General features: G+C 50.5%; 2 protein-coding genes across 2 annotated transcripts; both read right to left on the bottom strand.

The window, feature by feature from the left end:
* T310_2440 (UDP-glucose--glycoprotein glucose phosphotransferase) lies at window positions 1-4110 on the bottom strand (the record flags this gene model as incomplete). Its single annotated transcript, XM_013474701.1, has 5 exons — window positions 1-2316; window positions 2384-2644; window positions 2697-3543; window positions 3606-3999; window positions 4035-4110. Coding segments are annotated over 5 exons (3894 nt in total), but the record flags the coding sequence as incomplete, so codon positions are not given.
* A 1447-nt stretch (window positions 4111-5557) lies between these two features.
* Window positions 5558-6989, bottom strand: T310_2439 (uncharacterized protein; the record flags this gene model as incomplete). The annotated part of the gene is made up of 2 exons (XM_013474700.1): window positions 5558-6322; window positions 6375-6989. 2 exons carry the CDS (start codon window positions 6987-6989, stop codon window positions 5558-5560), a joined length of 1380 nt encoding a protein of 459 aa, XP_013330154.1.
* Window positions 6990-11236: the final 4247 nt, after the last annotated feature.

Below are 11236 nucleotides of genomic sequence, written 5' to 3'. Positions count from 1 at the left end.
CAGGCTCACCAGATCGTACATGTCCGTGCGGACAATCTGGTCGGCGTCGACGAAGATCACCTTGTCAAGCGATAATGGGAAGAGCACGTCCAGGAATAGGATCTTGTAACCCCAAATCTCACGCTGCTTCTCTTTCTGACCTCGCAACCAATGTGGCCACTTGTAGGTGACCATTTCGTACGAGAATCCGTATTCTTTTGCCAGATGTGGCAAGAAAGACTTAAACGATGGTGACAAAAACTGCTCAATGAACCAGAATTTCACGGTATGCTTAGTATGCTTCATGACAGACACCATCATGATATTCAGCATTCGTTCGTAAAGGTGGCCGCTGGCGACGGAAAAGATATTGATGTCCGCGTGTTTTTCAGCAGTCCCACTCTTCGGACCGATTCCCACGTTGGAGAGTATGCCGGATGCGAAATTCAATCCCTTAGAGACATAGTCCATGGCCGAACCTGGCTTTGCGCCCGTCTCCAACACGTCTTCGTTTTCGTGACCCGGCTTTCGGGAGAGTCGAGGGAAGAGAGTCTTTCCCTGGAAGGACAGCAATGCAACTTCATTGTTCTCGTCGCCTGGTTGTGGAATATACCCCATGCCACCGACACTGTCGAGGTTGAAAATGCGTTGGCTGCGTCCTGGTTTGAGTTCGATCTTCCAGAAGCCCGGCTGGGCCTTGAATTGGAAGTAGCCCAAGTTAGCCATGATGATCGTGTCAGCAAAATGGGGGTCTTTGTCGGTTCCAAGAAGTAGTTGGACGCCTCTGGGTGGCGAGTTGGTCGTCGTATCCCGAGAGTGGCCCTCGATCAGGATATGTTCAAGAGCGTAAATGGCATCGATATTTGTGCCTTCCTTTAGCGAACTCAACTTGATGTTGTCCAGGTCATGGATCGATTCTTTAGGTGCAACGAGCCAGGAGGAAGGAACATCCATGCCTAAGGTAAAGAGTGCTTCCTTAGGGAGCCCAGAGAAAGATGCCCCGGGGCGAATGAGAGAGCCCTCCTCATCAAAGGATGGTTCAGGTTCCAGGACATGGCGATAAAACCGCTTTATTGGGAGCTCTTGGATGTGATCTCGCGGGCTGAGGAAGATCTTGACATTGACCCCGGCTAGCTTCGAGAGAGTTTTGAGGATCGGAACCCATCTCTGTGACAACTCCGCTGTAGGGTCAACAGTTGCAACAATACTGATCGTGGGATCGTCAGAATTAGAAACGGTTATGGCGGAGTGAGTGTCATTCCAATTCTTGAAAATATTCTGACGCAGCTTCGAGGTTGACTCAAAGAGACCTTCAGGGACGTCTGGGATTGTGGACAAAGCAACAAGGGATGTCAACTTAGCAAAACTTAGGGTGTCTGGAATCTTCGATTCCAGTTTGAGAGCTTTGAGGGCCTCTGAGACGGGCTCAAGTCGCTTCGACCGCTCGTAAGACAAGAGCTGCTCGAAGTCTTTCTCAGAAAGGCTGACATTAGACGGCAGAGGCCCGACTGCCCTTCCATTCAGAACAACACCACGACTACCAGGAACGAAGCCAAAATCTTCAACTATTGGCTTGGCCTCTGTCCAGTATGCAGGTTCTTCAGCAGTCGACTCCGAAGACTTTAACGATTCGATCTCAGTCAGCAACTCAGAGATATCGGTCCTATCTGCCCTCGTAAGGACCTGGTAGAGCAGAGATGAAATGCCAGAGGAAGGTTTTTCGACGTCTGGATTGTGAAGGGGAATAACTTCGACCTCGCCATGAGATTGATGCAGTTTAAGGGCAGTGGTAAGCAGCTCGAGGCCACGCTCGGTATTGAAGTCTCCAATGACGACAAGGTGAACGTTGTTCGTGGCATGGCCTTCACCTGAGGCGACACGTAGAAGATTATTCATAACGTCTTGGCGAGAATCAGCGACTTGAGGAAGGTCCACTATCCGAACATTGCTCGCATCCTCGGGTATTATCCATTCATTTCGGCTTTCAGCAGCTTGAAACAGGAAGTAGCTTGGCAGCCAAGTGTCTTCTTGGAAGACCTCTTCCAGGACACCCTGCTGAAGAAGTTGTAGGTCCCTATTAAGTCGCATAGGCATCTCCTGTAACCAGTTTTCATTACGAGTCAAAACAACACCATTGACCAAAGAAGGCGGGGATGGCCCTTCCATGTCTAGCCGTTTGAGGTACTTGGCAGTCCGCAGAACGACATCGTCAAGCTCTTTGGATTGCAAGACTTCTTCAAATGTCAGAGACTGTCGACCGGATCGGACTGGCCGATCTGCCACCGCAGCTTGAAAGGCTGACTTGTCCGCTGATGCGATCTTCTTCTTAGACAAAGCCTACACATAATTAGCAATGGCCATGGCAAAACGGGTGGCAAGCCCGAGCATGAAGGAAAATTCTTACCTCCTCAAAGTATTTCAGGAGGGTTGCTAGTCCATAGGTTTCATGCAGGTGATGAGCGACCTTGGCCTGAGAAGTAGAATCGTGGGAGTGAACAATAGGCACCAATCCAAACCTCACAGGGACCCCTCGCTTAATGAATGTCTGGATGTAGTTGACAAGCAAGAGAACGTCGGCCTCACTGGCTAGATCAATGGGGACGATGACGTTAAAGATATCTCGCCGAACGCTTGGAAGCTGACCAGGGAATGTGCGTTGTAGGAGCTGGTAAAGTCAGCAAGAGGCTCAATTGACATAGAATAGGGATGAATCCTACCGCCATGATACTAGTGGGCCAATCTTCATATCTCTTATCCTTCTCGAGATTATTCATCCAGATGATGACGACTCCACCTTCAATATCGTCACGCCAATCATAGCGTTGTGGTTCGTTGTTTGCCTGCACTTCTGCCAGAGCACGATGAGAAAGGAGGTCCACTGCCTCTGAGGCAGATAATCCCAGCTTCTTGAAGTCGGCTATCAGCTTTCTCTCGCGCCGAAGATGCTCCAGCAACGAGTATGCATCGATCTGCCTGGGGTCGATCTGAATGCCATTTATCCAAAAGATTTTACGGCCTGCGGGAAACCCAGCTGCGCGGTTCCCATGGTATTCTTTCAAAAACTTGTCCGTCGCATTGTAATCAGCGATGGACGAGGAATACTTTGGGAAATCCCGGGTCAGTTTCAGGAGAGTGTCGAAGGGCTCAGCACTGTCCATGACGAAACTAGCAGAGTTCAATCCCAATCTGTCTACCTCCGAGGATGATAAAGGCTTCAAATCCGCTGGAGAGTCATCTTCCAAGTCATCTGTGTCCGGTGTTGTAACTTTTGTCCGCTTAGGATCTTTTTCGTCCTTCGCTTCGGCCTGACGGTCATCAATCACAATATAGTCTGTACGTTTCAGAGCCAGCTCGACACCGTAACCAGTCACAAACACGGGCCGGGGGTCTTCGTGCTGAGGGGGCCTGTATCGGACGCGATACGAAACCTGGCCTTCCTTTGCCAAAGCACTCAGCTTCTGGTGGAATTCACCGAAGACGGGGGAAGCAACGTCAGCGTAAAGAACGGCCGGCGGTGCGGATAGGTCTCCAAAGGTCCGATCAAAGGGCAACTCTCGGGGATTGCTGCGATCGCAAGATTAGCGTGGAATTTCCGGTGATGTAGAATTTTAAAGAGGATCGCTCACAGTTCCCCCGCGACGTCCTGCTGAGCTCGCTCCAAGGCCGAGGAACAATACTGCTTCCCATCCATGTGCACCCACACTTGACAAGCAGCATCTTGAGCCGTCCCCAGCGAGTACTGCACGGAAGTATTATAGTACTGGTAATGTGCCTCAATCCTCGGCGCCGCTGATCGAATCGCGAGAGCGAACTTGAAAGAGGAAAGACTTTCCTCGTCCGCCAGATGTCCATCTTCGCGCACGACCTTCAAGAACCGATCGTAAAGCTGTTTCTCCGTTACTGCATCCTCGAAGACACCTTCGGAAATACGGTCCAGAAGCGGGAAATAGGCAGTCGAGTTTTCTCCTGCGGCAGTCTCTCTAATTGAGGTATGAACACTGTTAGCTCCTGCTCGATAGACTAAGCGCTTCGCCGCAGGTGACTGCCAAACTCACAGAAGCTCCAAGAGATACGGTCCAGCGTTAAAGGAAGCTTGTAGAGCCACATTGACGGACGGTCCTGCGCAAACATGGAGAGGAAGCAGGAGCAGCAGGGCTGTGATAATGCCCGAGGCAGTCACATGCCAGGAGGGGGTTGCATGTTTGATGAAGCCCATCTTTCTTGCCTTCAAAGACGGACCAGCAAGGCAAAGCTGCTTTGTGGCCCCAAAAATCGAAAAGAGCGAAAATGACAGACTGGCCAGTCCGGGCGGCCAGTTGCACTCTGGACAATGGCAAGCCGTTCCAGAGTACTACCTCCTGTAGGTTAGGGATGTAGCCCAAAGCTCATGCAGGCGCGACGAATGAGTGATCGCGCATATTGCGAAAGAAACTCGAAGATCGAGAACAATAGAAAATGCGCAAGTTATGGAATGGAACAATAAATGAGCTGCAAAAAAAAGAAACAGAGCCTCCAAATCACAGTGCCGTACCAGAACTGGCCAACACCGCAGTGTGAGACAGCTGGTCTGGACAACTATCGATTACAGTGACGCTAAAGTCGGACGGGTAGCTCGATCGCGTTCGGCGTTCCTATTGGCTAGGACCCTTTCCCGCCCGCCGTGTCTTTGGTATCTATACAACTTTAGGTACCTAGTAAGAATCAGAAAACTCTTAGCTTTTAGAGATCACTATTTTTGTTATATGACGCAGCAACAAATTTCTGTACTGATCTTCAAGTGAATTGCGCAGCAAAATCATATCCTGACGCGAGGATTAATGTGTTATCAGACGCCTAGGTGCTTTGCCCTTGGCGACCGATTCACCCCTTAGGCATCACAGCAAGCTACAAGGTAAAGTTAATCAAGTGTCACTCAGCTAATAGCTGTCTTCCTCTGGTGATATCGATTATTAGCTTTTCAGCTCTCATAGAAAAGACAATCGTCCACTCGAGTCTAGTTCAACCACTATTTAAATTTTTTACTGCTAGTTGGTGTATTGTCGTTGTCTAAACAGTACAGTACAAGAAAAGCTTCAAAATAGAGGATTGAAGGTCAAGTAATATCTACTTCACAGTTTCTCCTCATTCCTTTTCCTGTCAATTGGTTTTCTAAACACTTGTAATCACAAACTTTTGGAGCTTGGGGGTTCGATTCCTGATGCCCACCCACGCTATGCACAACTCCTCCGAGATGCAAACACTGGTTACACATGGGCTCTTTTCCACACTGTACATAGCCCCATGGTCATAGAAGTAACAGGGTCCTTTTCATAAACAGTCATATCCATCCGGCTCACGCCAGTTTCCGTGTCGTTTACAAAAAAAAAAAAGAAAAAAGAAAAAAAAAGGTTCCACGATACACCAAACTCCCCTTGTCAAACCATGCAATCCGGTCCACAGTAACCCAGGATCACCATACAAAACAAACCAGAACTCCGTATCCTTTCACAAAATGCAATGCATTCCAAGCAGTAGGCCCGTTCCAGTCGTTCACACAGTCAGTGAATGTAGATTGCAAAATTCTTAGCGCAGAGTCGCCTCAGTGAGCCATGTGACTCGCTTGCTTCTCTTGCTGTTCTTTCTTTCTCTGGTTGGCTTCCCAGATCAGTCTCTTGCGCTTGAATTCCTCGATGTCAAACATAGTATCCTCGTTGGAGCTAGAGGAATTCCCGCGCCCGATGCCAAGAGCTCCAGAGGACTTCATCTTCTTGGAAATGCTCTTCGCCTTATTCTTGCCCTTGGAAGAATTCTCTTGGATATCAGCTCGTGAACGCATCTTGCGGATCTCCTTGGCAATCCTCTCCAGGGTAGAACCGCCGGACTTGGGAGGGTTGACTTCGGGCCACGGCGGAAGAGGTTTCTCCATAGAACCTCCGTCGCTGCGATTACTCGGGGATAGACGTCCATCGGACGAACCAAAACTGATGCCCGAGTCAACCTTCCTCTTGTGACCCCAGCCGTGGGATTCTTCCAGTGTGTCCCGGGCTTTGACATCTTGACATTCGTCGATGAGATCATTGGCCGCTCGGAGGTACTTGTCCAGGGTCTCGCGGACCGCTGGCCAGGCGGTTTCCTCCCCCTCACGGGCTCCTTGCTGCATCACCGTATTTAGAATTTTCTTGCCATTGACCTCGACACCCGTGATATAGCGCCAGAATCCATCCCGTTGAGACTGAAGGATGGTGGGAGTCAGGTAGGGGGTAGGCTGCGCGGTGGTTGCAGTCACTGGGGGAAAGAGAGTATTAAGCATCGCAAGACAATTCGCTTTGTTAAAAGGCTCCAACATCATCTCATTGATCAGAATCTATGGACTGTCAGATATTCAGTCATTTAAGATTGGAAGCGTTGTCACTTACCCAGCGACGCAAGCCCACGTAGACATGGGTATACAGTGCTTGCACCTTACGCTCTTTGTCCTCAACAGACTCAATCCAGCGAACAACGCCAGGGTATTTCTTCCGCAATTCTTCTTTCTGATCCAGATTGCCACGCTGAAAATCCAGCCGCTCAAAGGCCTCAGCAACCTCCTTCTGACGGCGCATCTCTAGATCCTTGAGGTAGTCAAGCGCGGTAAGGGCCTGAGGGAAATCAACCTCCTCCAACTGAGGGGTGAAACATCGGCGGATGAATGAGGTGGTAAAAGCTGTGGGGAGGGAGCACGGCTGGGTGGGCAATCGCGCGATCAGCGCCATCAACTGCGCCCTAAACTGGGCAGCAGGGTCCGATGGTGGGAGGTTCGAGGACGTCTGTGTATTGCCACGTGCGAATGCAGAGTCCTGGAACGTAGTCGGAGTGGTAGACTGAGCCATAAGCGAGCGAGATGCACAATTCAGAGTGTACATGGTGCGGAGTGGGATCTCATAAGTTCCGGGGTAGGTGAGGTAATGCTCCAAGATTAAGGGCAGAGCAGAGCCATCCGAGTGCTCCAGGCCCTGTCCGCGAGCTGGCTTCTTGGAAGAATGGCCAGTCATGGTGGCAGGAAAGAAGTAAACAATATCGACCCAGGGTGCGAGTCAGGACGGATGAAATGCAGCGAGTGAGGATGACTGAGGGCGAGGGGGGAGGTCGAGAAGAAGCGAAGGTGGCAGAAAGTAAAGCGAGCGTTAAAAAGATGGACACTGCTTGGGCGGTCGAGTAAGGAAGGACGTGTGCCAGGTTTGTTGACGTCTGACGTGGGGTTCAGTTATCGTGGTTATCGGAGGTTTGCATCTGGAGGACGCTGGTTGGTCTCTTGATATCTTCTCGCCAGTTTCCCCCGGATAACTCCTGATGCCGATCCTCTGCCTGTCTTTCCCGTCTGCTCTGGGGAGAAAATTGTTCGAATGGATCTCACAGGCAGGAAAGCCAATGCCAGACCAAGAACGAGTATCAGAGTTGTGTAAACGAGTCGCCGCCCTGAGCCAATATTGCAAGAACCCAATCAACAACACGAGGGGAAACAACCAAGATCTGGTCAGTGTCGTCGAAGTCAGAACTGCAGGACCAAAAAGACAGAGCACATGCAAGCGAACGAAGGCAGTCAGCCCTGGACAGAGGAGGGGGGATCAGGACTCTGTCAGGGCCAGCTGAGCAAGCAAACCACCCGGAGAGGGAGTGATGTTTACAACTCGAAGGGGTGGAGAGGCGTAGTTATTATCGGGACCGTTACTATCCGGCCTGATCGAGCTTAATAACTTAATATTATTGCTCCTGTCCGGTCAGGTTTTTGGAACCGCGTGGTCCATGCGGCGGGACGAGTCCGCGGCAACACGGGGAAGCAGTCAGTAGCGTAAACAGTGAGCCGACGCCAAGTGAGCCTGAGTCGGCGCCTGAACTGCCTCAGTCCAGACTTCAGGCGTTCTAACTTCTAAGCTCTCGGAGACGCAGGAAGGATCTGCGCAGGAATGCCTGCCCGGTCGGCGTCGTCAACGGGCCGGGTTGTGATCGAGAACGCGTCTGCAGAAGCGACAGTCTGGCAGGGGAGCCGCGTGCACGCCGATTGGGCAGGCAGCGGCTCTAGTGACTGCCGGCGACGCAGCAGGCACCGGCATCATGGGCCTTGGACCTTCGCCAGAGCTTGCCGGGCTCCACGCTAGGCACTGCGCCTGGCTTCCGCGGCACGCTAAACGGAGTATTCTTCTGCTCGCCTACGATGCAGCCGTCAAGCTGCTGCTGCAGTGCCAGCTTTCGTACCCGTCAACCGGAGTCCGCTCGCCGGGGACATGGCCTGCCCAGGATGTCCATTTCCGCACGCTCATTGGCTGCGTTCGCCCACCTCAGCCTTAACCTGTCGGGTCTCCAGGAGAGGGGAAGACCTGTCCAGTGGCACTGACAACCACCCTTGCATCTGTCGCCTACACATCCCCTTCGTCCATGCACACGCCACACGATCGATACAAGTACACTCTGGGACTCGCACAGGATGATCCGTACAGCCAGTGGCAAAGACGCATCGGAGATCGAGAAGTGGGTAGCCGCCAAAGGCTAAAATCTCAAGATTGGGCCAGCGCCTCGAATCCGGCCGCCTGTTTCCCTGCATGATCTTATCGTGAGAGGCTCTGGACAACCGCGCCGTCTGATTCAAGGGGGTTCCGAGCATATAGATCAAAAAACGACCAAGGGCCACCCTGGTGAGCGCGATTATTTATGGACGAGTAATTGATCGATGTCACTACCTCATTCGGCCACCTGCAGTTCCATTTATGATGACAAATTATTGATGGAGCTCGAACTCTAGCCTCACAATCTGACAAAGGAAGAAACTGTGAAGGATCCATTCCCCTGTCGTATTCGACCTGGCTGGAAAGGGCAGCAGGGCTGCAAGAAGCTACTGGGATGGGTCCTGTGCAAATAAAGGGAGACAAGCTAACTCGAAAATTGGACCTGGTGCATCCCAATTCAGGACCCGCTTGTGAGCTTGAAAGCGAATTTATCCAGATCTCCTTGGTTTTCCAAATGACCGTCGGTTTAACAAGTTTCGCGGGTACTGACCTCCTAGATATACGGAGTATGTATAGTACCGCTATGGCACCTATTGTCCGACTCAACTTAGAATTCGACCCGGGGAGCTTGTAAAACCTGCAGTTGCAGTAGCCTCTCATCATCAATGATCTTCTTCATGGCGCGTGTCTGGAGATCTGCACGTTGCCTCAGAAACATTGCATATGCGCGTGTGCGCGCTTCACGATCTCGGTGTCGCTGCGACGGCTGGACACAAAGGCAACCTGCATTGCATGATAGATCTCATACGGATCGTCGACTCGTCGGGGCAATATGATTCCCAAGTCTTGGCGGATCATGACGACGCTAACGATGCAGGCCCTGTACTGACGTGGTACACCATGTACTGTAGCACAAAGACAATGAAGAGCCTTGTAGACGTCTCGATTGGGCCCAGACACCGGCTGAAGATCCCGTCAAAACGAAGTACTCTCAATTCTGTATGAGTCAGTGCCAGCACTAGGTTGAGTCTTAGCAGTTCTCGAGATCTGCGTGTCGATGCCAGTTATCTAATACTATATGTTGATCTTCGATCCAACTTTGGGTGAGGGACCCTTTAGTCTCACGCAAAAGCTTGTGGATTCCCCAGTCCAATCGTCGCTGGCGGCTGTTGGATCACATATCCTGGCAACAACTCGGAAACTACTCCGGAGATATGGCATGGCTGCAGGTGATTGCTGCCTGTTACCGGGATGTTCTTTCGGACTAAGTCGGGGCTGACTTGGAAAACAGGTTGCGTTATCGTAAACTTGTCATCGCCGAATAGGGCAAGCGTTCTTCTGCATAACTCGAGTTCCTGCATGCTGCAGATGCCGGTTAGTTGCATTCAGCAGGTACAGTCCTGATACGGGGGAAGGGATTAATATTGCATTTGGCTTCCGGCCATATCATTGGAAAGCACATGGCGATTCAGCAATCTCCAGAAGTTGGAGAATGAAGCTTGGCATGGCTGCATCTTTCTTGAGAGTAAGTTCTCCTTCCGAGGTTGACTTCCAGCCCGCTCCCCCTAGACGGCAGGTACGAGAACGCTGCACAAAGTCCTCGTCCACTCCGAACCGCTTCCTCGGGAACGAGATCTGGAATGTGTGCGACCAAAGTAACGCAAAGAAGAAAAAGAGACGACAGAAGAAGATAATTTAGCTTTTCAGACAGAGGAAACTTTACAGCAAGTTACCTTTGAAAGTTCCGTTTCCATTCTAGCTTATCCTGGTGCTCTGAGAGCTAGCAGCCGCTTCATTTCAATAGGCAGAATGAAAGGAATATCTTTTTAGTAAAGTATTTGGAGAAAAGGGAAAAACGGCCACATATCCTTCAAAGGGGTAAGTGCAAGTGGCCGTGACTCTTCTAGAGTCATCTCACAAGGAGTCATCTCACAAAGGAAAGGAAGGTGATCTGCTTTGACAAAACAGAACAACACATTGAGAGCCAGTTGTCTGAACCAAGAAATGGAAGCAGCAAGTTTTGTGATGCCCTCTGAGAAAGCCTTTCTCCTGAGAAACTGGAACGAAGGCCTTCATTCCAGAGAGTAGAGAGTGGTATGGACAAAGAGTGCTGGACACAAACCATCATGTTGCCTGCTGATCCTGATATTAGTGATAATTTCCATTTTTAATTTACGGTGCACCAAAGTGTCATTCTCTTACTCCGTATGCAAGCAGTGAAACAAACTGGGAACAGTTTAGGATGCTAGGATCCGCTGAGCCCTGAGCTTTGTGATGATGTGCAGTTGCATAACCAGAGTTAAATTCCGACATTATACTTCTGCATGTTTCCTATGTTTTGCAGTGTCAACAAAGCAGAAATTTGCAAATTCAAGCGAGCATGTAATGGGTGCAGTTGGCAATAGCGGGTACCTACTTGGCTCCATGCTGACTTCCAAATTTTGTTGGCCTCTGTGAACTGGGATTCTCACATAGAAGGTAACACAGTCGGTATCATTCCGGTTCTTGTGCGCGGGAGACCAACTTTCCAATATTCAGCGAAATAGATAGCATCTACGAGGCTAGGACGAGAACTATTTGCTCAGGACTTTGTAACAGGATGGATCAGTGTTGACAGCAATTTCCAAGTGCCAACTCAATCAAGGGGTCATCATCCAGTTTCCGCTTACAGGTGTGTCATCGCTTGTCCCAGTGCTAGATGAAGTACGGAGTTAATGTGTCGAAGTCCACCTCTAACTTGGAAACAGGATCAGACAGAGTCCCAAAGAAGCGGAATATAACCCACGACTGTTTCGTTC

The sequence above is a fragment of the Rasamsonia emersonii genome (assembly GCF_000968595.1).
Source record: "Rasamsonia emersonii CBS 393.64 chromosome Unknown ctg1118621760028, whole genome shotgun sequence".
Classification (NCBI taxonomy): domain Eukaryota; kingdom Fungi; phylum Ascomycota; class Eurotiomycetes; order Eurotiales; family Trichocomaceae; genus Rasamsonia; species Rasamsonia emersonii.
The sequence above is the reverse complement of the archived record's forward strand: the minus strand, read 5'-3'. Positions and strand labels throughout refer to the sequence as shown.